We start from the raw sequence: 26,189 nt of genomic DNA, 5'->3' as shown, positions 1-26,189 counted from the left end.
GTGATCGTGGTAGAATGGTTAAATAGTTATGAAAGGTCAATATGATATGCATATGTTTTCTTTTGCTATGAAAAACCATGGAAGTTAAAATACGACGTGAAATTCGAAATAGGGCCTAAGAAGAAAAGAAAAGGCCACATGAAACATTTCATGCTGGAACTAAAACTACGGGGATTTCCCTTTTTCAACCGCGCGTAATGTGAGTTTGCTTTGGCTTCAACAAGTTCTGTATGTTTTGCTCGCGCATATCGCGCATATCTACTGTGCTGCGTGCATGATGCCGTATAAATGGCCTTACTCTGAGCTGAACTGAGCTGTTGTTTGAGGACGAGCTTTTAGATTGACAGCAGGTTAGTATATCTCCTTGGTCGCTTAAACTCTCCAAAAATCTATAATTATTATTTGATTTTGTGCAGATGTATTTTGTAGTGTCTAGATCGATTGTACATCGACATCGTTGCATGTAATGATGTATGACGCGACGACTGAGCGCGAGGGTGAGAGTGAGACTTGTTTGTCAGTCATGATCAGGTTTATCACTTCAATTTATGACTAGTGTAGTCTAACGTGATCATGGCGAGAGTGTGTGACTGTGACTTGGCATGTAACCACATGGTGGTGTCACTGGTGTGGGCATTTCTTGGATTTAGAACAAGACCAAGGGCAAGACTAGACCAAGGACTCAAGTAGGTGAGTTGGCTCAATTGGTAAAGCGTCTGCTCGTCTGTTGTCAAACCAAAGATCTTGGGTTCGAATCCCATGCACCCAGGCCAGGCGGATGACTGAAGCCTGCGTTGTGTATTAACGTGCCCCCTTGTTTCATGGACGCAGACTATGTTGAGTGGAAAACACTCCATCCCTCGAATCGAATAGGACGTTAAATGGAGGCCCTGTGTAGAGGAGAGTCACCACCTTTGGCTTTGAAGAAGCCATTAAGAACCCACTGCACTATTCATATAAGAGAAAACCCTGTAGTGGTCCACCTGCACACCCCAATTTATACATCTGCAAGAATCTTCAGTATTGAAAGAGGCAGGTTATCCATAAGAAGAAGAAGAAGAAGATTCAGACTTCAGTCTCTGATATTGATGGTTTTTCCGCTGGGCTGAGACTGAGATAGACCGAAAGCTTCAGTCTCTCTAATCGTCGGTTGTTCCACTGAGATTACGTTTGGCTCCACTAGACCTCCGATTGTATTGGGGAATGTCAACAAATGTCAGTTTTATTAAAGAAATGACCCAAATCAGACGGTTATTTCTGTCTAAGACTGAGACTGAGCTGAGATGAGCTCGATTACAGTGTACGTGCGTCTGGAGCCACTGACAAAAAGTTGACAAATGTCAGTTTTATTTAAGAATTCCCCAAATTTCCAGATGGTTATTCCTGTCTAAAATAAACGAGAGTGGTGAGTCTTGGCTTAGCTCTGGCATGCAATGACCATCATGAGATCAGAATGAGATAGAATGCAAGCAGTAGTACATCATGTAAATCTATGAACATTACACAACTTTGCATGAACTGAAATAATGTTCTAGTCATTTTTTACAGAATGGAAATTCTCCAGTTCACTAAATATGTTTTCCTGAGAAAACCAAACTACAAATATTGATTCATCAGCCAGAGAATGATAAAGTGAAGGCCTGGCCCCCCCCCCCACTCAGTGTTATTTAGGGTACGCATATGCGTGTTCTAACCGACCCCCCCCCCCCTTTTCAGCAAAAGTCCGGTGTGTAAAGTCAATACGGCTCGACCTTTTTCTTTTGTATACGAGCCTTTTTCAGCACCCCCCCCCCCCTTTTCAGCAAAAGTCCGGTGTGTAAAGTCAATACGGGTCAACCTTTTCCTTTTGTTACGAAAAGGACATTTTGGCAACACGCATGGGGTCCGTCCGTTCTCGGAGTGGGCCGGGAGTGAAGGTAGGTACGTTCAAGCTCATGTATGTTTGGAAGCTTATATGTAAAGATCATGCTTAAAGACACACCTTAAAGTTATCCTTAGAAAACGTTTCTAACACTGCAGACTTTCAAATTGTTTATCATCTATTTTCTGTTTATTTGCTTCAACTAAGGCTCAAGGATTAAACTCAAAGATGGACACGGATCTAAATCAAAGCAGAGATGAAGGAGAGGCGTTTGCACTCAACAAGTGGCAACGATGTATCTTTAGTCTGAACTCCACAGAGTCAAAGGCATCTGACAAAGCTGAAGCTCTAAGGGGGATTCTCAATCAACTCCATTTCGCTTCTGCAACTGAATGGTATGTGAACATTTGTAGTGGGACGTTGTGATTCTCCAATCTTTTTAGATGGGTTTGTCTGAGGCTTCTTTCATGAATGTATAGGGTTAGGATTTTTTAGGCTTAGGTTTAGGCTCATGATTTGGGTCAAGTAAATTTGTCTTACCGCTAGTAATTGACTTTCGAGCCATGCCATACTCCTTTAACACACAGAAACGTTTGGGGGGTGGGGGGGGGGGGGGAGAAAACTGTTATCAACCGCTGTTGGAGGCAAAACAAATGCAGTATGCTATCCTATAAATTAACATTAGCATGTTGGCCCTCAGTGGACCTGTATAAGAGTTTAAAAAAAAATATATATACTGATTTAATACATAATTATTGAATTAATTGAATTAAATCTGCATTTTCTTTTCGTCACAGCATACCTGAGGATTTATCAGCCAGATTTAAAACACACTACACCAGTATGTACTCAGCTATCATTGACTGCAGTAACCCAGAGACAGGTTTGTGTTCCTTTTTTGCTTCAAACATTTTATATGATATGTATTATGTTACTGTAATTGTAAGTGTGACATAATTCAACTGTGGTAGATCCTTCGTTCATTCCATTAGCCGACCAGTTTTCAGGACAGACCTCGCTTTTGTAATATGACTACTATTGAATTTTCTCTTCTTTGCATGGTTTTCAAATGCAGGACTCAATAATTTTGCGGAGGGAGCTCTTGCCTTGTCATCAAACCATCCGAATGGTAAGTTTATTTGATTGATATAATTGGACTCTAGCTTTGAATTTATTTCAAAGTGTTTTCTTGACCATGAAATTGATTTTATTATTTTTAAATGAATATTCCACATTCCAATAAGTTCCAATTTGCTTTTCATTAACTTTTATTGAATCATAGCAATCCTATAAGTGCAAAATGTTTCAGTTTAATTTTCTTGCTAATTCTGGCATATTATTGGTTTTACAAATCATTTTGGTAAAGTGAAAAATCTTAAAGAAGAAATAAAGTGTTTTCTTTTATAAAATAATGTCTTTTGTTTGAACTTATAGAAAGCAGTGAATGGAAGTCATCATTAACACTAGACAGCATCAAAAATATGGATATCGTCAAACAACTCCTTGCTGAATCAAAGGTAAGTAAATGTTTGACATCATGATCAATATGCTGTATCATATTTGTTTAAATAGTTTGTCATTAAGAAATACTGTTAAGTTGTTAGCTTTTGATGAAAAGAAAATCCTGTGTATTTATTACTCTCACTTTATATGAAATTCGTAATTTCTTAGATTCCATTTAAAAACTTTATGCAGTCTGTGAATGAACTTCTTTCACGTATGCATAGGGTTTAGTAAAATAATATATGTATATAATTTTCAGCTAAATTCAAGACCACAATAAAATTTGAAAGTTCCCTTTACAACTTTTAGAAATATTTTGGTAAAAGGCATTGTAGCAGTTTCAACCTTAAAATGATTGTTTGGTACGAGTATTGATTTCTAAATGTCAGTTGGAAGTGTGCTTTTAAATAATTGATCGAAAACTTGTGATTTCTCTTCCTAGAAATGTAGTGAGAAAGCTAGTGCCAGTTTGAAGGCAGATGCTGAGAGTCTTTTAAAAGCAACACGTCAACCTCCTCCATCAAATACCTCAAATTGGCAACATAAGCCGCAGTACTCCAGCCACTCTTCAGTGCCTACCAGCAACGTAAGGAATGTTCAGACACCAGGGAGTGCATCACCACCACCGGGTCACATTCAAACATCCTATGGGGTGTCATCCAACCCCCTCAAAGAAACCATGGCCCCAGCAAGGAACCCAGCCCCCCTTTTTGCGACATCAAGAGACCCGCGTCCCCCAAACCAGCCGACGCCCCACTTCCCACGTCCAACTCCTACAGTTGGAAACAGACCCCCGTCTCATCCTAGCCATGCCCCTTCTGCACCACGTCCCCACCCCCAGAGGGGGTACACCCCGATGGGGGCAAACAGGGCGGGGCCGAGTCCAGGGTCGATGGGGTATGACCCTGCATCTCAGATGGTTAATCTTGGTATCCTTGGTATGGGGGATAATGCAGCAAGCGGTGGACAACCACCACTGAAGAGGAAATTTGGAGCTTCAGGTAGGCTACCTAATTTTGATACGAGATTTGAAATATGAACAAAGCTAGAAATTTACGTTCAACTCAAGGACATCTAATGATGTCATCAACAACATGTAACTTCTGAATAATAATATTTAGCTTTTATATAGCGCTTAATACAAATGTCTCTAAGCGCTTTACAAATATACTATAACCCCGGTCATTGGATTCAGTGCTTGCCCGCACACACTGTGTGCACAATCTCCACTCCCTGCAGAGAATTCCAGCCAGGCGTTACTTGACACTCAAAAACTTTTGACCAACAATGACGGTAGCATCCAGCTACCCAATTAACACCTGGGTGCAGAGTAGCAAGTGCACCTTAATATCTTGCCAAAGGATATTAATGCAGTGTCGGGATTTGAACCCTCGACCTTTGCATCTCCGGTCAAGCGCCTTAAACCACTCGACCACGAAACTCCTGAAAAATTTTCGAAAATATTGATTTGATTTGATGTGAAATCTTTCATATATGTCAGTTATAATGTAAAGAGCGCATAATGATGAAGAGCATTTGTGGTGATGGGTTGGGGTGGGGGGGGGGGGGGGGGGGGAGGGGGGATTAGGGGCAAGGAAATTGTTTATAGGCAGGTAGTTGTGTATATCAAATGATCACAAAATTTGTATATAGATATTGGATAATTCTTTTGATTGAGTGTGAGGTTGCTTTTGACAACTGCCAGAAATGTACCAAAAAGCATTCAACCATAAACGATTTAATCTTGTGTTATCTTTAGAAAGTCGTCAAGGAGGCTTCAACTCGGGATACAACCGAGGTCCAAGACCTAGACAACCAGATGAAGAGGAGAATGAAGGAGGCCAGTTTGGAGGAGGGGCTTTCAAGAGTGCCAAAGAACAACTGGTAATCCATGATGATTCTTTGTTAGTGCAAAAGATGTTTAGAGGCATTATGTTTTTTCTTCTTTTCTATGAGGGGTGGCAGTGAGTGTATGTCATGCGCCACAACTAGGCGTTGTGGCGTGCGCCTGTAATCCAGCTAACAGTGGAAGTTACAAACTGATTCAGCCGAGGACGCAGGTTTGAAACTGAGTCACGTCAGACGGATGGTGACGTAAAAAGTCGGTCCCCAGACGTAAATAATCATATCTGATTGATACACGTCTGTAAAAACCCAATTACACACACACACACACACGCACATGCTTCTTTTTTTTCACCCTATGGTGCATGATCTATACTTGAGAGCACAGTGTACATTATGTTCATCAAGGAATGTTAAGCTTTTATTTTAAATAAAGAGGATGTGCACACAAAAAGGTTCCTGAATAGAATGTTAAGTAAGAGAACAATGGGAAGAAAAGTAAACCCATTGTCTGCTGGAACTGAGTGGATCCTGTATTAACCCTACAGGGAATATGAGTGTGTCAGAAGTCATGGGTTAACTCATGCCTTGGGAGTGTTTCACAAAGACTAAGATCAATTTTAATTTGGACTGAACTATGGCAGGCCGTTCATGCCATTGTTTTCTCTCACCATTTACTGGCATTGGTCTCTCAAGGGACGTACAAATCATGGTCACAATTAAATCTACAGAATTTACATTTTTTGATAGATCATCATTGAAGGAAAAAATATTATAAAAAGATCGTAATGGTAAGAGCAACCAGTGGCATGAATGGCCTGCCATATTAAAGTCCAACTTAAAGGGAGTGTATCATGGGAAATACTGGTTAATGCCATCTACGTTTTCTTTTGGACAACTGCACGTAAACGAATGGACTTGATTAACTGGGTCAGTGCGCGCTAAACTGGATCAGCGCGGGCTAGCGTTCGCAAAACAGACCAAAGTTCTCCTCGCGCTTCGGTTTCGCGTATGTTGCACGCACATGAAAGCTGCGGTCGCGTCGTCCTTAGCCGTATTATACCCGATTGGCCCCGAGTAGGCCCACAGAAAAGACACATAGTCTCGTCATGACACCCTCCCTTTAAAGTCGATCTTAGTCTTTATGAAACACGCCCCTGGTTTACCTGAATAGCATAATCCTATCATTCTCTAGGAAACAATGGACACGAAGTTCTGCTTTGTATTCATGTGTTACACCAACCTTTACCATGTTTCATTGTATGTCAGTAACATGGTTCATTATGTTATCCCATGTTTTTGTGGTCATGGTTAAAATGACTTATACAGTCGAACCTACTTTAGTCACCACCTGTCTACAAAGACCACATTTTTGTTTCCCTTGAAAATGGTTTCTCATTGAAACATGTACTAAAGGAACCTGTTTACAAAGACCACTTTCTGTGTTTACCTTTGGCGGCCACTATAGACAGGTTTGACTGTATTTGAAACTGCGGTTACTTATAGTACATGTATCACCTTTCCTGCAGAATATCAACAATCAGAAGAAGTTTGGTAACCGTGGAAACCCAAGTTCAGCCCCTTCTTCATCCGGGTATGGCACCAACAGGAAAGTCCTGGGAGTGACAAGGTCTGTATGATACTTGAATGTGGAAACCACCCAACATTATGATTACGTCTTGAATGACATACTTTTAATATAGATGACAACTAAATTATTCATACTCTTATCAAGTTTTGTGATTTCTTAAGTATGTGAAAAATTGATTTGTCTCGATTTATGTTTCTTGAGAATGTGACACACCAAAGCTTACATCTTAAAGTATTCAAGAAAGGCCCTATTTCAACGAGTCTACCTTTTATTGTTCAGATAAAAAAAAGTTTTTAAAAAACCCATCAAAATTGTTTGTTGGTTTGACCATCAGTTTGAAATAAATAAAATAATAATTTAATCAGCTGAGAATTTTCATTTCACACAAATAAAATATTTGATGATATAAAAGGTATGACACTTTGATAGCACTAAGCAAAAACCTTACTTGAAAGACAACTTAATATTTATTTTGAAGTGTCCTGATAAAAGTACCCTGATTTTTTTGATTGATTAATTGATTTTTTTCCTTCCAATTTTGCCCCTCTTCAGGAGAGCCCCAAACAGCAAGTTTGTTCCTCCTGTTCTCAACAAAGAAGAAGCTGATAATTCCACAGGGTGAGTTTGCATGACTGATATAATTATCTGTCTCCTTCAGTTCCACCTAGCATGCAAATAGTTGTTAGTGCATAATTTTGAAGCATCACATTCTAAGATGTTAGTTTTTGTTATGTTGTTTAAATGGTCATGAAATATCTTCCATGATAGCAAAGTAAATGTTAATGTCCCAAATGTGCTCATGTGCACTGCAAGAAATTTTGGGACTAAATTAATGAGGTGTCAATTGTGTTTCAATATTTTTATGGCACTAGCTTTTATGAACTTGATCCACTCACAAAATTCACAAACATTTGATATGCTTTAAAGTCTCTGGCTTTACAGTATTCTCTGTTTCTTTCATGAAGAAACAAACTTACCTTTCTTAGTCCAAAGGTAGTGAACTGTAAGAAATTTCTTGGGAGGGAATTTCTGCTCCGTGCATGGAATGGGTAATGTTGTAATCTAATTGGCAAGTTCTGATTGGTAGCAATGATAACAAAAAGGTTGTTGGTTTACAATCATGATAGTATTTTCTGTGCTTCCTTTGTATGTCCTGCTATGTGTTATTAGTACCTAAATAGTTCAATATTGAACACTTAAAGTGCCTATTTCTTGCCTGTTCTTATTTGTTTAAAGGGATAGTTGAGTTCTGTTTTCAGACCGCAAATGCCTTCAAAGTGCATGGTTGTTGCTCTTATTCTTATCTATGACATTTGTAGTGCCCTTTTAGAACCTAAAATTGCTATGAAGGTAATTTTAGACCCCAAAATGTGTGAAATTTAGCCAATATGATCATACCAATTCAGCTCCACTTTCAAAAAAATTTGGTGACCGTTGATTAATTATTTAATTAAAAATAACAATACATGGGCCGGCTGGTTGTGCGTGATATAACCAACACGAAAATGCCAACAAAAAAGCCAACATTGGCATTGGGTGAAATACGACGTAAAAGGCGCTATTTCATTTTTTCAAATTATCTAATATTTGTGGTAGTACACAAGTATTAGAAATTGATATGAATATTTCAGCCTTCTCTGAACCGATTTTGATCAAACAAATATGATTTTGTCATTTAAATTGTATGTTCTTTCAAATTTGTCACTCAGTTTTTCATTATCTCACAAAAAATTATTTTGTGTAGCGCCCTCTGCAACAGAACTCAACTATCCCTTTAATGTGCATACATGGTCATTCCGTATTTGATCAGACTCGATTAAGGGATTAAAGCTAATAATAATAATAACAGTAATAATGATAATAATAACCTAGGATTCTATCGCACATTTTATCTACAGAGAAAACACCAAAAAGCTTTACAGTGATAGAAACAATAACATTACAAAATGCACATAGAGAGAGTATTATTGAAAAGATTTCAAATGGATTATTTTATAAAATAGATGATGTTCTGTTTTTTCTTCATAGTGGGTACAAGCCACCTTCTAGAAATGGAGGCAGTGGTCAGACAGGCAACATGAGTAATAACAACAACCAGGAAGAGCCTGCTGATGAAAGACTCAAGAACATTGAACCTAAGATGGTGGAGTTAGTCATGAGTGAGGTTAGATTTATGGATGAATTGCTCTTCGGTCTACACCCAGCCCATCTACTATATATATAAGAAGCCACCATTATTATTATTATTATTACTATCCACATGGTCTAATGATCATTGAATTATCATTATTATTACTGATTGAATTATTATTACTGATCGAATTATCATTAGACCATATGAATAGTAGAAAAAATGGGGATTAGAATAGCTGGTTATTAGACTAAAAGAACATTATATTAAATAAGTAGTACCGGTAGACTAATTGGCAATTAGACAAAATTACTGTTGCCTTAATGGTCATTAGACCAAATGATAAGTAGACAAAATGATTATTAGGCCATGCTGATAGTAGATGGGCTAAGTGTTGACCATATGGGAAGTAGACAAACTGTTTGTTGACCAAAGGGCAATATACCAGATTTATGCTCTTCTATTCATCAGATTATCATTTGTTCATTTGTCCATACACGCATGTGGCAGATGTTATGACATTTTCAATCAGCTGGCAAACTGGCCATATATAATAGGTTTTTGGGCATGGTTTATCAGAGTAGAAGCGAGTTCATTCATAAAACTCTAAGCAGGAATAGGCATATAAAGGGGGCTCAGACTAAAACGTGAAGCCTGTCTATCTTTATGTACGGTAGGCATATGTACATATAAAATGAGTTATGCAAACACATTTCATGCATGAAAAAATGGTGCATATTCTGTGATTTATAAGTGAAGTATTCCATTCAAAGGGGAGAGCAGAAACACGTCCTGGAGCACATCCATTATTTTGAGAAAAAGTTTTTGCAAATAAAGGATGGGTTTTATTCATAAATAAATGGTTAGTCAAGGTTATTTTTTAACATAAAAATGATGAACTGGTCTAAAATACACTGAATATTTTACTTACCGGTATACAAGTAGGTTACTACTTCTATATCTTAAATTTGATATATATATATATGTATAGTGTGTGAATCATTAGTTGGTCTTTTTTTTTTAAAGATACAGTAAATAATGATATGTATGGATTCAAAGTACAAGTAAGCATCATTATTTTTCCAGATCATGGACCATGGACCACCTATCCATTGGGACGACATCGCTGGATTAGAATTTGCCAAGAAAACCATCAAAGAAATCGTTGTCTGGCCCATGCTTAGACCGTAAGTTCAAGAATGAGAATGTGCTAGATCTTTGACATTATTTAAGTCAAGATATTGAGAAGTGCAGGGGTGTACTTGTATAGTTTTGATTTTGGATGAACATTGTTGTTGTTTTGTTTTCCTCCTTTTGGACAAGTTGCTGGTGTCATTTATGGTTACATGGATCTGTTATTATGTGAATCCTAAGTCAGATGAATATGCATTCTTGATATTTGCCATAATACCATTTTTTTTTAAATATAAAAAATAAATGATAATAATACAATCATAATGATGATCAGTTTATTAGCAACTTATTGTATGATAGGATAGTGGTAGTTGATATTATCGATTGTCTATAGGATTGTTCTGCACATTGTAACATTTGTTGCAACATATGCTTTGTGTTGCTTTGTTGTCTTTGTATATTTTGTTTTTTTCTCAATAAACACATAAAAGCCCTATGCTTTCCAGGAATAATAATATTTTTTCTGTTTTAGGTCTTTTGCCTCTATTGATGTTGAGGATATTCAATACATCTGTCACATAAGAGGTGATCTTAATGATCTTGAGTTTTCTTTTTTGTTTAATTTTTACAGGGATATCTTCACTGGACTCCGAGGTCCTCCTAAAGGTCTTCTTTTGTTCGGCCCACCTGGTACTGGGAAGACCCTCATTGGTGAGATTCATTATAGTCTAATTACAATAACTGCTTCTCTATCATTTTAATGCCTAACTGAATTTGCATATATCGAGGGGTCAGTGACACAAAGACGTAACTCCAATTTGGCCATTTTGAGAAAGAGTGGTTTATGTGTCACTGAGCACTTGGGCCCTGAGGAGTTAAGTCTATGTTTCACTAGCCATTGACTTCAATGGGGTGTTGGGTGGAGTTAAATCTTTGTGTTTCCTGGAAAGCCCACATTTTTCTGAACATTTTGATATCAAATACTCATTTTGGCAAAATATGGAGTTACGTCTTTGTGTCACTGAACCCTCAATATATTAGAGAGAGATTAAAGGTAATACAAAGTTTTGGGAAATTCGAAAATTGGGTGGATAGTGATTCTTTACAATTTTGATATATTTGGATGCCCCTGTGGATGTATTATAAGCACTAGAAAATTTAGCCCCTTAAACACTTCTGCTTTCGAGAAAAATTGAATATAAACATTTACCGGTGCTCCCGGTAAATTTTGATAAATTTCAAATAGCGCTCACGGCCGTACAATGGTAGCTGCGACCATAAAAATTTCAGAATATGTAGTTGTGATATATAATTTCCAAACGGGGATAGCTAATCGGTCGATTTTAGTCAAGAAACATTGTTTTATAGCTTAATTAATATCTTGACCTTGAGAGGAAGCTATACAACCTAAAGAGTGTATTATTTATTATTTCATAATTTTAGACTCTATTTCAACCGCAACAACGATCACTGAATATTGTAGGATCGCATATGCTTCCAATATGTTCATTTGAACCAAATTCATGGCCCCATACCAAAACTTTGTATTACCTTTAATAATGAATGGATATTTTGCCAATCTTGTGTCAGTCATTACTACAAGACTTCAAAAGTATAATTTGTAATTGTTTATTTTGTGTTTTAGGAAAATGCATTGCCAGCCAATCAGGAGCAACCTTCTTCAGCATCAGTGCATCATCTCTCACATCAAAATGGGTGAGAAATGATTTTATAACTATTTACAGTTCTTATAAAAGATGCTATACTTACAGGGAGATGTGAGTTGGTCTAGTGTTAAAGACGCACGTTCCTCGTATTCCAGAGGGCGTTCAAAATACGTATGCGCTGGCGGACGGTGCTAGCTGCCTATTGACACCAACAGAATACAGCTCTTACGCAGATGGCATGTTCTAAATTGCCGAACAATGCCGATTATCGCATACATTTGCCGAAGTAATACCAATCGCAGTTCGGCTCTAAGATTCGGCTGCTGTTTCCGCTCACTTTCGTGACTTCACGATCGGCAGCAATCAGCTGGCTTGGCGAAGGCAGGCCATACTTTGATTGACAGCTGTATGCAAATTAGAAGTCGATCTTCGGAACCAAGATGGCGATGACTAGAGCAGCTATAACTACACTGGCGGGAACGTGCGCCTTTAATGTCTGTGGTACAGTCAGCCCTCTGTCTTCCCCTACAAACTGGCTCAGGCGACCCCGGTTCGAGACTGAGTCACGTCTTTCGGATGGTGATGTTAAGGTTAGGTCCCCAGACGTAAATAATCATATCTGATTGATTCACGTCTGTAAAAACCCAAATTAAACAACACTATACCTACGGTTTCTTTACATGTAACACATGGTTGTTATACAAGGTATTTCATCAGCATTTATCCTTCTTTACCCAGGTGTAGAAGATGGGTACCTTGGAGGATTTATTCCTTGATAATAATAATAATACTACATGAGATTTATATAGCGCCATTATCCATTTCAATTAAATGCTCAAGGCGCTTCACTATACACTATGTGATCATAACAGCTGCCTCAACTAAATCCACATTAACTTGTTGACTACCTATTTATTCCCATAGCTTCAGAATATGAATAACCCATTTATATTGGCATGTGGTATTTTCACAGAAATTTAGAGCTTCTTAGAGCTATTTGTAGATATTTGATATACATGCAGCAGACAGCAAGAAAAACTGAATAATCACTCGGTTTGACAGGAGTGGAGTGGACAAAAGCTTGCCTACTAAATGTTAAGGTTGGTGGAAGCCTTAAATATATGTTATGATAACCCCAACCAATGAAAGTTCCTTTTCCATTGATATGTGTTTTATAAAAATGGAATATTATTTGTTTGTAGGTCGGTGAAGGTGAGAAGATGGTGAGGGCGCTGTTCGCTGTCGCTAGGTGTCACCAGCCTGCTGTCATCTTCATTGATGAGATCGACTCCTTGCTCTCACAGCGATCTAATGATGAACATGAGTCATCTAGACGAATCAAAACCGAGTTCCTAGTGCAACTGGTATGAACACAACTCTGCACATCATTTTGTCTACTCTGGCTCTCAATAGATGATATTTGAGTATTTCAAACAGCCCCCTCTATTAAGCCCAGTACTTTGAGGTTGACATTTTAACTAGACTTAAATACAGAATAAATACTTACATTATTTTTCTGCACTTCAATATATTTAAAAGGATGCTTCATCTAGTGCTGCACACTACATAATAAGCAAATTTACTTGCGCATGTAAATCCTGTCATGTTTAAATCTGTAGCAACATGGGCAGGGTTTTTTTTTCTCCATTTTTTTAATCCAATCAAATGGCATTCTGTACTGTACAGTGTACACAGAATTTTTTTGGAAATATCTATAGCGTTAGTTCTATGGTCAGTTTCTTGCATACAAACTACCCTCCTTCTTTCTACTCATGATGTTGCATTGTTCAGGGAGTTCTCTTTTGAAAATAAACAAGTTCCATTCCAGTCAATCATCCTCATCAATGAATGTGATTTCAGCCAATTGTTCATAAGTATTATGAAAACTAAATGTATCTTTGAGAACTATACAAATCTATTTTTGCACTTGTGACTATGGCAAAACCCTTCACAATATAATATCATGATCATTTTTCCATGATGGCACACACCTGGGGGGTGTTTCACAAAACTTGTCATCCGTGACAAATTATAGTTTTTGTTATAAGCTACTAAAATCCTTGCTTCTGATTGGGCGTCAGCAGATTTGTCACTGACTTTTGTCATTTGTCATTGAAAAAAGGCTTTGTGAAACGCCCCCTGATTTGTAAATTTGTTATCAGGATGGAGCAACGACATGTTCAGATGAACGCCTCTTGATCGTCGGGGCAACCAACCGCCCTCAAGAAATCGATGAGGCTGCACGTAGGCGCCTTGTGAAGCGTCTCTACATCCCCTTACCAGACTCCAGTGCAAGGGGGCAGATCGTAACCAGTCTTCTTACTCAACAGAGTCATTCACTTGTTGACCAAGATCTGGAGAGCATTTGTCAAAAAACAGAAGGTGATTACAGAAGATAGAGGACTGCTCTCCACTTTCAGATAATTTAATTTCAAATCCAAGCATAGGATCTTGACAATTAGTCAACCTATTCAGGTGATGATGATGATGATGATGATGATGGCGATAGTGGTGGTGATAATGAAAGCGGTGATGATGATGGTGATAGTGCTGCTGCTGCTGCTGCTGCTAATGATGATGATGATAATGATGATGATGATGATGATGATGATGATGATGATGGTGATGATAGTGATGATAGTGATGGTGATAATGAAAGCGGTGCATGATGATCAGATGAACGCCTCTTGATCGTCGGGGCAACCAACCGCCCTCAAGAAATCGATGAGGCTGCACGTAGGCGCCTTGTGAAGCGTCTCTACATCCCCTTACCAGACTCCAGTGCAAGGGGGCAGATCGTAACCAGTCTTCTTACTCAACAGAGTCATTCACTTGTTGACCAAGATCTGGAGAGCATTTGTCAAAAAACAGAAGGTGATTACAGAAGATAGAGGACTGCTCTCCACTTTCAGATAATTTAATTTCAAATCCAAGCATAGGATCTTGACAATTAGTCAACCTATTCAGGTGATGATGATGATGATGATGATGATGGCGATAGTGGTGGTGATAATGAAAGCGGTGATGATGATGGTGATAGTGCTGCTGCTGCTGCTGCTGCTAATGATGATGATGATAATGATGATGATGATGATGATGATGATGATGATGGTGATGATAGTGATGATAGTGATGGTGATAATGAAAGCGGTGCATGATGATGATGATGATGATGATGATGGTGATGATAGTGATAGCGGTGGTGATGATGATGATGATTATGATGATGATTCATATAGTGCCAATTTTCTGTGAAAATGAAAAACAAACAAAAAGGTGTGGAATTAGTATTTACACAATTTTGTTAAAAGATAGACAAGTTTTGATTTTATTTTTTATTTTCTTTCCTCTTTTTTGATGAATTTCATGTTCAGCAAATTTTGTTTTTGATGTACCATGATATCTCCACATACACTGACGTCATATTAATGTAAATGCTGAGAATCACTACTGTTTCAAATACAATTTTCCAATTGTATAAGGATTTATTTCAATTCTCATTCTTAGGTTATTCTGGTGCAGACATGGCCACCCTGTGCAGGGAAGCAGCGTTGGGACCAATACGGTCTATACAGGGAATGGATATACAACACATTAGTGCTGACCAGGTAGGTCTAGTGAGACCTGTTTCATCAAACTTGTTATCAATAACAAAAAACGCCATATTTTCTCTCAGCCAATCAAATGCCATTATATCAGTAGCTTATAACAGTTATTGTAACTTGTTATTATTAAACAGTTTTATGAAACAGGGCCTTGAAGCTTACTCTGCAGTGTTTTCAGTAGGATTTTCTTGGTCCAAACTGAGTGAAATATGGGAGTGATCCAACATTTGCTCAGGGCTCGATTTTGTAAAAGATGCAGGGTTATGGTTTGGATGGAAAATGTGTTTTTGATGAGGTTTAGGGTTAGCTTTAGTGTTATAGAGTTGGGTTCTGTGTCATAATTTGGTTATGCACTGGGTAGAACCATGCTACAGATGAAGTCACCTTTTCATTAAATCTGATTTAGCTTCTGTCATACCTATGCCCTGAACATGCTATAGTATTGGTATCTGGAAACATTTATACTTCAAGAAAAGTCAAACTTAACCTCTAGTAATACCATAAGCTTTTTCCCAGGTTTAATGGGAGCCACAAAAGTTCCATTATGGTGTTTTCCTTGCATCTCCAAGGTGGCTGCCATACCCACTTAACTTCAATCCTGCTTTTCCTGTCTTTCTGTGTGTTTAGGTGAGACCGATCCTGCATGGAGACTTTGAGGATGCCATCCAGAATGTGAGACCGAGTGTGGCTCAGTCAGACCTTGACAGCTATCTGGACTGGAATGCCAAGTTTGGTTGCGGAAGTGCAAAGTGAACAGTCAGACTTTCACACCTACCATACCAAGAATGGAACGCTGGGTTTCAAAGTCCTAAGTGGTTAGTCATCGGAAAGTCAGACCTTTACAGCTACTACCCACATTAATGCTAAGCTTGGTCGCAGAAATGCTTTCAGGGAGTTGATGCCCTTTACTCAGGAACAGTCAGACATGGACATTTATCACTTCTAAAATGGAAAGTAGATTTGAAAATCCAAAGCAAGTAGATGGAATAATCAGATTTCATATTTATTTACGTGTAACCAGAAGGGATTACCAAGTATGGTTGCAGGAGGTAAAGTGAAGAGCTGTCAGAACAGTCAGACGTGGGTACCTATCACGGTTCCAGAACACCTACCCCTGGACATCCACCCCTCAGATAACCACCCCAGTCAACTACCTCCTAGGACAACTACCCCCTGGACAATTACCCCCGGACAACTACCCCCTACGAGAACCATTCTCTAGGACAACTACCCCTTGGACAAATATCCCAGGGGGTAAGTGTCTGGGGGGTAGTTGTCCAGGGGGTAGTTGTTCTGGGGATAGTTGTCCTAGGGGTTAGTTGTCCTAGGGAGTGGTTGACTGGGGGTGGTTATTGGGGGGGGGGGGGGTAGATGTCCAGAGAGGAACATCAAGTTTGGAAGTCCAAACTTTAGTAGTTGGAACAATTAAGAATTGCAAACCTATCACATTGATTTTGAAAGTGAATAGTCAGACCCGGGCCTCGTCTTATAAAGAGTTGAGATTGATCTAAATCAATCGCGAATCCTCCAATAAATCGCAAGTTTGCAGTCTCCTATCTCATATGTACAGAGTTGCGATTGATAGCAAATATGTTGCGATCATTAATGTCAACCCTTTATAAGACGGGGCCTTGAACAACTATCCGGGATGGAATGCTAAGTGTGGTTGCGGAAGTGCTAAATCAACAGTCAAACTTTGTGGCAGAAATGCCAAGGGAACTGTTGTCCTTAACTCAGCAACAGGCCAACTTGAATATTTAGCTATAGTGTAAAGCAGTTTTGTTGCAGAATCTGATCATACCTCAAATAGAAAGTTAGGTGTTGAGTAAAGTCCTTGTAACAGTCAGACTTGCACCCCTACCTGACCAAGAATCAAATGCCAGGTTTGGATGTGTGAGGGAAATGAGGGATTGATAAAGGGGATTGTCAGACTTGGATATGACAATGTACCAGGAGTGGAGAGCCAGGATTAGTTGTAGAAGTGCAAAGTTAACAGACAGTACTGAAGGAGTGAGCATACCTTGACAACTAAACTATTAAAGACACATAGTGTAAAGTGAATTATTGTTACCCTACAGAAAGATCTTCCAATTTTTTAAAGGGTGATTATGTGTAACGTGCCCAGGTACAGCATTTGATGTTATCCATTTATTTCATCCAAGAATTAAAATTACTTGATATGACGATCAAATAATGATATTTTTTTTCTTCTTCAGGTATCAAGGTATCAATACCATTTATCAGTGGACATATCAAGAGATTTCGTCTGAAATAGATAGAGTCATAAGTGGTATACCGGTAGGACAAATATCACTGAACAGCCTAAAAGAGACCTCATTGGAGAAAGCTTATAGGGTCATTACATGAGAGAGTAAATACCAGATATTGAAATGACATTTTGTATTAGTGCAGTTGCATCACTTGAATTTCAATATATGGAATTTCAAATAAATTGTTCTATTGTTAAATCGGTATAATTTGGTGTTTTCATTTTGTAGTGACTGCATTCATACCTCCTTGAGAGCTTATTCTTCATTATTATTGGGAAAGGGGCTGATCCCATGAAAGGCCTTAAAAAAAAAAGGATGTTGCAATTGCCCTTTGCGACCGACCCAAAAATCTTGAAATCTACAGATGGCCTATTTAAAAAAGTTTTAAAATAGAAAAAAAAATGTATTTAAGGCCGTCTGTACAAGTTTGGCTAGGAGGGATTACACCACCCAGGGTGGTCACTGACAGGTGGCTTTTTCATCAACTCGGCTCTCAATTAACATAAGAAAAAAGAGGATCATGGGGGACCAATGGTCACTGATAAGGCATTTTTTTCTATATAGAGGGAGCAAGTAGCTACAAGCAGTACAGGGGGGGCTTAAAGGCATTCAAAACTGAGAAATATTAGCCCAAAGAGGGAATACCAACAAAAAAAATTACAAAAAAAAAAAAAAATTCCGACCGACCTACCCATGCTTTGGCACCTAAGGGGCAATACAACATTTAATTTTTTTTTTTTTAGGCCTAATGATGATGTCATGTGATGATGTTATATTTTAACTTTAGCTATGACATTGGTCTGTAGTGTGGAACATGAGGGAAATGGTGATGCTCCAACATTAATGCTCCAGGGATGATTGCTCACTGCTTTTGTGTTAATTGTACTTGATTGACACACACAAAAAGAAATCCTTAGATATACATTGTATTAGGATACGCAGACATCGATGACAAGGTTAGACAGACAAAGTGTAAGAATGAGAATGAAACATGGATAGAGAGCGGGTATGAGGAGAGAGAGAGAGAGAGAGTGGGGAAGGGTGGGGGAATGTAAAGACAAAGCTAAGGGGGGGGGGGGAAGAGAGGTACACTATGAACTGAAAGAGGTACATGTATGACTAAAGGATTTTTTTTTTTAATTGTGTGTGTGGGGGGGGGGGGGTAGTAGATAGAATTTACTAAAGATAACATCTAACATGATTGGTTTGGTACATAAAACTACGAAATATACAGACATTTTAATTACATAATACAGGTAGGCATGTATCAGTGACACATTATATAATTATATATTATATAATTATATATTATATAATATCTAGAAGAAACAAAATATATATAAAGAAGAATGAAAGTGAAGATTTCTGATTGTATGACCCAGATAAAAAGGCTTGTGGCAGAAAAACTGAATAATGAATTGATACACAAATGTATCATTATTTTCATTAACAGTATCACTTTCACACAATCTTTTTCTAATGGTTTCCCGCTCATCATCAAGCAACTAAAAGAGGACGAAGTTCCCTAATTGTTTTTGTTCCGCCACTTCTTCCAAAAACAATTCTTTCTAGCATGCACAATTAATGATGAATGAATAAGATCGTTACAAATTCGCTTTCTTCATCCCTACTTCACTTCCATCTCCCATCTATCTTCCGTTCTTCTCCTTGATCTTTGACTCATTCTAGCTCTATCTTTCATTCTTTCTCTTCCATATTCCTCGCTGTACCACATTTATATTTCTTTCTTAATCAATCTCTCCATCTTCTTTCTCTCCCTCCCTCCCCCCCCCCTCTCTCTCTCTCTCTCTCTCTTCTCTCCGTCTTCTTTCTCATCTCTTTCTCTCTCTCTGTGTCTGTATGTCTCTCTCTCTCTCTCTGTCTCCCTCTCTTTCTCTCTCTCTCTCTCTCTCTCTCCCCCCCTTTTTTCTCCCCTTACACAAACATACCCTTTGTTTTTTCGTAATTTAGTTTATTTTGATTTCATTCAGCATAAAAAAATACAAATAATTCTTCAAAATACTATTCTTTTTATCTTAATTACATGCTTCAAATAACTCAATATATGTACGATTCATAAATTACAATTTAAAAATTATGAATGAAATCAGTTATAATATCAAACAAATTATAACCCCTCCCTTACTACCCAAACCCACTATCATCCCCTCCTTAAAAAACCACCCTCCTTAAAAAAAAACCACCCTCCTCCACACAAACACACAGAGACGCCAATCACATAGCAAGGTTATCTACCTGCTCGCATCCATTTGCAAATTGTAAAATGTGCAAACAGTCAAGACCACAATTTTCCTTATGTAATCATACTAATGCACAAATATGTACCAAGTGCCTCGTTACATATTATTTCATGTACCAATTGTATTTCAATAGAATGCGAATTGCCTTCACTATTTGTTGCCAGGAAGGGCGAACATGATTTGTCTTACCTACATTGTAAGAACACGTAATGTATTCAATTCGCATTCTGACTGTTAATATACAATTAATCATAACAGGTGAATTTCGCATTAAATTTGATTACATCGGAACAAAGAGCAGGGGCGGATCTAGCTTTTTGCTAAGGGGGGGGGTTGACCAATAATGACGATGCGGAGCATCGTCCACGAGCCGCGAAGCGGCGAGCCGATTTTTTGGGGGGTGTTTATTTGAACCCCGTAAGTGATGTTTTCCTGGCATCTATTAACACAATGGAGACCATAAAAAGCAGTGCATGAACACGTCCGTATTACACCCCCATGTATGGTAATTTACCCTGTATGCCAACTTTTTTGCATGATTCAAACATACCTTCCAGCAGTGGCGTACCTGGGGTACTCCGTCAGGGGGGGCAAGCGACCGAAACAAACAAAAAAAGGCGATGCTAATTTTCAGTTCTGGCGAGCGAGCGAGCAAAAAAAAATCTTTAAGTAACGTTTGGTATATAAACTGGTATTGTTGCAAGTTGGGGGTGGGAACATTCACTTGTTAGCGACGTTAATTGCATTTTTTTGCAAACGAGCGTAGCGAGCAAGAAAAAATATCACTTCTTTTTTAATAATTGCCACTTAAACTTGGTTCAATTGTCCCATGCAGGGCGCGGGAACAATATTGTGTTTAGGGTGATTTCAAACCCATTTTAGCTAGCGAGCCAAAATACATCTCTCTCTCAATGAATTGCTATATAAAATTTGTTTCATTGTTGCAGGTAGGGGGCGGGCACAATCGTGTTTAAGGCAATGTCAATCCCATTTTGGCGGGCAGGCAACCCCTACATTTCTCTTTTTAATGATATTGTACCAGGTTAGTGGTGGGCACATAATTCCACGAGCTAGCGAGCGTAGCGAGCGAGCGAAAAAAAATCACTTCTCTTTTATAGGGAAAATATGGTACATAAAACTTGGGTTCATTGTTCCATGTCAGGGACGTGATTATTAAAAGCGGTGTTATTTCTATTTTGGCGAGCGAGCGTAGCGAGCTAGCAAAATTTTTGTAATGATAATTGGTTCATAAATTTCAGATTTTTTTGTTGCAGGGCAGGGCTTACACAATCATGTCTAAGGTGATATTAATTCCGTTTTTTTTTTTTAATAGAAATTATTAAATAAACTAGTTTTTATTGGTGCAGGTCAGGATGGACGCAATCGCGTTTAACGCGATTCAATTCCTTTTTGGCGAGAGGGCGAAAAAAACTCTTCCATTTTGTAATGATATTGTTGCAGGTCAAGGGTGGGCACAATTGTTTCCAAAGCAATATCTATTCATTTTATTCGCGAGCAAGTGTAGCGAGCGAGAAAAATGAATTTCTCTCTTTTAGTAACATTTGGTACGTACACTGTGTGTTATTGTTGCTAGGTTGCAGGTCGGGGCCCGTCGGGGCAGGCACAATTGTATTCTAGGCAATGCTAATCCTTTTCTTTTTTCAGGGGGACGAGCAAGTGAAAACATTTAATACAAAATAGGCTAGCAAGCAGTTCGCGCCAGCGAAGATTTTTGGAATTGGTTATATCACTTATATTTTCCTATTTTCATTTGCCGTATGTGAAATATTTTTCTGGTGGGGGAGGGGGAAAGATGCGTTAAAGTTTTCGAAGAATCTTAAAAGCAAAAGGAGTGAAGGGAGTTCGAGCGACCGAACTGGCCATGAGGGTACTTTTGCATTTTCAAAAGTAGAATTGAAGGATTTGGTATATGCCTACACTACATTTTCAGGAAAAAAACTGTACGTTTTCAAAATATCTGGGGTCAACTGCCCCCCCCCCCCCTGATGCGTACGGCCATGGTCTTTTTTTTTTATAGATTTCCCCATTTTTTCCTTTCCTTTTCTTTTCCCTTTTTCTTCCTTTTCTCTTCTTCTTCCTTTTTTCTTTCCTTTTCCTTTTTTTCCTTTTTTCTCTTTCTTTCCTTTTTTTCTTCCCTTTTCTTTTTTTCTTTTTCTTTACTTTCCTTTCTTTTCTTTTCTTTTCCCTTTTTCTTTTTTCCCCTGGAGCCCGTCAGGGGGGCACTCTGCCCCCCCCCCCCTGCCCCCCCCCATAGGTACGCCAGTGCCTTCCAGTAAAAAAAGATGCGAGACTGGATTGCCGCAACTTCTTTGCCCTGTTTGCTTCCATATTGCTTGTCACTACACTCAGACCAGACTGATAAAAAAGTGAGCAACTTGAACAAGTAATCCAGGAAATGAGCAGCCCAGCTCAGCGTGCGTTGCCAGGTTAAATCTTCACAAAATCCCCACCCAAACGACACTTAAAATATCCCCAAAGTTGCCAAATTTTGGCAGAAAATCCCCAAATTCGTTTTTCATAAAACTCAATATTATTTTCATTCCCAAATATTTATTTTTCATCCCCAAAGACTTCAACAATCCCCAATTTTTTTTTTTTTTTTAATGTGGGGATTTTGGGGATGAGAATCGGCAACGCTGGCCTAGCTTGTCACTTCGGCGGTGGCCCGTGTCCTCAAAAAAGCTGATGGGGGGGGGGGGGGGGGCAAGGGACGCTGTGACATTTGTTCGCCCAACCCCCCCCCCCCTCCCCCTAAAAAGAAATAATAATAATAATAATAATAATAATAATAATAATAATAATAATAATAAATGAAATAAATACATAGAAATAGAATAAAATAAAATTACAAGTTTTTAAAAAAAGATAAGATTTAAAAAAATGGTCCCCGGATTTTTTTTTTTTTTTTTTTTTGGGGAGGGGGGGGGTTGCAACCCCCCCCCCCAACCCCCCATCTAGATCCGCGTCTGAAGAGTTGCCATAGTGTTAGTGTAATTTCATTTCATTTTGGGGAAAACACACACATACACACCCACATGCACACGTACAGCGAAACAAATCTGACAATGGATTTTAAAAACTTACAAATCGCGATATCACCACTACAAATTCAATTCAATAAAAAAAATAATGTTTTCAGGGAATAAAATAGCTTTCTTTTATTAGCATCAAAAAGTGTATTATATATGAATCCAGACGAAGTCACGAGTGCTTCACAAAATCCTGTCTCTCGACTGGCAAGTGGTTTTCTTGAACATGTAAATAACAGAACAATACAATGAAATGTCAATTTTGTTGAGATAATTATTCGTCGAAATAATTTGAATCTTTGTTCATTGTCTGATGTTGAAGTCAGTGAATACATTCTCTTGTCATAAAACAGCCTTTGTGCAATTACATTTGAATGGACCCTTTTTGTGATGTAATCAAAGTTAATGCACAAACCTTTGTTAAGCGACAGGATACAAATCATTTCATTCACGCGTTACGAATAAATGTATTTTAATAGTCAAAATGCGAATTGCAAGCATATACGTTTTGTTTGGTAAAAACAAGCCTTAATGTGTGTCCTGCCTAGCAACAAGCAATGTATTTTAAAAAAAAAATATTCAACAGAAATCGTTATTCACATAGACTATTCCGTTGACTACTGAATTCTCTAATTACTATAGGCTTTGTACAGGGACCATCACGTTTCAGGAGACAACGGGTTAATCACATATTATGATGCATGGCATTTCATGCTGTATACAGAGAGATTTAAACATTTTCTAGAATACATATAATAGATGAATAAAAAATAAAGCAATGTTATGTACAGAGATAAGAAAGCATTTTTGTATTATGGTCTATAGAAAAGTACAAAACTAGTATGATAATTACAATAATTTAGCTCAATATACAGATACATTGTCAAGAAATAATTTCCCAATGAAAATGCATGAAAATGCACTGGCAATTTGCTCTCTTGTGATTTTTCTGGAAAATGTAAAAGTTGTTTGTTTTACATGTATTTGACAGAGACATGCATTATGCTTAAAATCAACCCATGAGTAGTTACATACATAATCACTTGAAATGTTACCATGGCAAAGTGTGTCTGTTAATGTGATTTGTTTTTCTTCTTCAGAGAGCAGTCGTTATAAAGTAAATATCTCCATTACCTTTACATGATTAATTTAACGTTGGACCTTTCATTTAATATTCTTTTGAGTACAAAATTTCAGACTATAATTTTCAGACACACGTCATACATTTTTAATGACTGCAATTATTTTCCATGGCCAATGTCACAGTTGTCTCCTCTTTTCCTCAGGGCCGTAGCCAGAGTTTGATGTCTTTTTTTTTAGGGGGGCACATACATTTAATTGATCGACGTCCTGGGGAGGGGTCTAAAAAAGTTCAACCGATCTTGGAAAATTGGGGGGGGGGGGCACGTGCCCCCCCCCCCCCGTGACTACGGACCTGCTTTTCCTACCACTTCTACTTCTCCACCTCTTACCTCATCTTGCCCTTCTCCTTCATTCTCATTCGTTTTTTATAGTTTCTACATAATTTCACATCTATCATTTGTAGCTTGTAAAATGTGTAATTCGATATTAATACATTATGAATATAATACTGTTTCTATTCGCGCTCCCCTTCATCTTCTTTTCCTATCCCCACTTGATTCTTCTTCTTCTTCTTCCTCCTCTTCTACCTTTTCTTTACTCTACACCGTCATCATGTTCTTCTTCACTTTTTTAAAATCTCCTTTATTATATAAAATCAAATAAGAATTTTAAAGTTCCGTTCATCAATTTTGATGTCATGTGCTATTAATGTTTTCATAAATTGTATTTTTCATTTATAAAGCACAATTCGGCCGTTTAGGCTGTGATCATATGCATTGCTTTTCTTTTATTCTCAATAAAACCATTATCATTTCAATTCAATACATTTCCTAGTGTTTATCCGATTTCGTTAAATTCGTTCAAACTTTCACCAATCTGTTTTACGAGATTTTTTTTACTTTCCTTCAAATGTCGGATTGTCCTTTACGGTAAAAAAAAAAAACGATAAATATCTAACATTCAATCAATCAATAAAATTCAATAAATCAGTCGATCAAAATTAGGAACGTAAATCCATTCACTTGCGGTGTCAATTCCATTTTGGCGAGCGAGCATAGCGAGCAAGCAAAAAAAAAATTCTCTTTTAATAGAAATTAATAAATAAACTAGTTTTTATTGGTGCAGGTCAGGATGGACGCAATTGCGTTTAACGCGATTCAATTCCTTTTTGGCGAGAGGGCGAAAAAACTCTTCCATTTTTAATGATATTGTTGCAGGTCAAGGGTGGGCACAATTGTTTCCAAAGCAATATCTATTCATTTTATTCGCGAGCAATGTAGCGAGCGAGAAAAATGAATTACTCTTTTTCAGTAACGTTTGGTACATACACTGTGTGTTATTGTTGCCAAAGTTGCAGGTCGGGGCCCGTCGGGGCAGGCACAATTGTATTCTAGGCAATGCTAATCCTTTTCTTTTTTCAGGGGGACGAGCAAGTGAAAACATTTAATACAAAATAGGCTAGCAAGCAGTTCGCGCCAGCGAAGAGTTTCGAATTTGTTATATCACTTATATTTTCCTATTTTCATTTGTCTTAATTTTTCAGGGCCGTATGCGGAATATTTTTCTGGTGGGGGAGGGGGAAAGATGCGTTAAAAGTTTTCGAAGAATCTCAAGAGCAAAAGGAGTGAAGGGAGTTCGAGCGACCGAACTGGTCATGAGGGTACTTTTGCATTTTCAAAAGTAGAATTGAAGGATTTGGTATAGGCCTAAACTACATTTTCAGGAAAAAAAACTGTACGTTTTCAAAATATCTGGGGTCAACTGCCCCCCCCCCCTGATGCGTACGGCCATGGTCTTTTTTTTTTTAATTTCCCCATTATTTTTCCTTTCCTTTTCTTTCCCTTTTTCTTCCTTTTCTCTTCTTCTTCCTTTTTTCTTTCCTTTTCCTTTTTTTCCTTTTTTCTCTTTCTTTCCTTTTTTCTTCCCTTTTCTTTTTTCTTTTTCTTTCCTTTCCTTTCTTTTCTTTTCTTTCCCCTTTTCTTTTTTCCCCTGGAGCCCGTCAGGGGGGACAATCTCTGCCCCCTGCCCCCCCCCCCCATAGGTACGCCAGTGGCTATATTTAATAAAGAAATAAAAAGTTTAGTTTGAAATGTTATGACAGAGATAATATACACTGGAGGACTTGGGAAGGGGTAGCGGGAGGGGTTGGCAGTATCGAGAGGGTGGCGGGGGGGGGGGGGGGGTGGTG

At 38.1% G+C, this 26,189-nt stretch overlaps 1 protein-coding gene across 1 annotated transcript; it reads left to right on the top strand.

Moving 5' to 3' along the window:
- Positions 1 to 149: 149 nt before the first annotated feature.
- Positions 150 to 17,807, top strand: LOC578480 (fidgetin-like protein 1). The gene is made up of 17 exons (XM_030986310.1): positions 150 to 350; positions 2,069 to 2,256; positions 2,659 to 2,744; positions 2,937 to 2,990; positions 3,296 to 3,378; positions 3,807 to 4,365; positions 5,124 to 5,248; positions 6,739 to 6,839; positions 7,353 to 7,418; positions 8,829 to 8,964; positions 10,018 to 10,118; positions 10,697 to 10,776; positions 11,711 to 11,781; positions 12,935 to 13,096; positions 13,895 to 14,114; positions 15,240 to 15,340; positions 15,965 to 17,807. Exons 2-17 carry the CDS (start codon positions 2,090 to 2,092, stop codon positions 16,088 to 16,090), a joined length of 2,238 nt encoding a protein of 745 aa, XP_030842170.1. The 5' UTR covers positions 150 to 350; positions 2,069 to 2,089; the 3' UTR covers positions 16,091 to 17,807.
- The last annotated feature ends 8,382 nt before the right edge of the window (positions 17,808 to 26,189 follow it).

This window comes from Strongylocentrotus purpuratus, unplaced genomic scaffold (genome assembly GCF_000002235.5).
Source record: "Strongylocentrotus purpuratus isolate Spur 01 unplaced genomic scaffold, Spur_5.0 spur5_scaffold_15, whole genome shotgun sequence".
In the NCBI taxonomy this organism is placed as follows: Eukaryota; Metazoa; Echinodermata; class Echinoidea; order Camarodonta; family Strongylocentrotidae; genus Strongylocentrotus; species Strongylocentrotus purpuratus.
The sequence above is the reverse complement of the archived record's forward strand: the minus strand, read 5'-3'. Positions and strand labels throughout refer to the sequence as shown.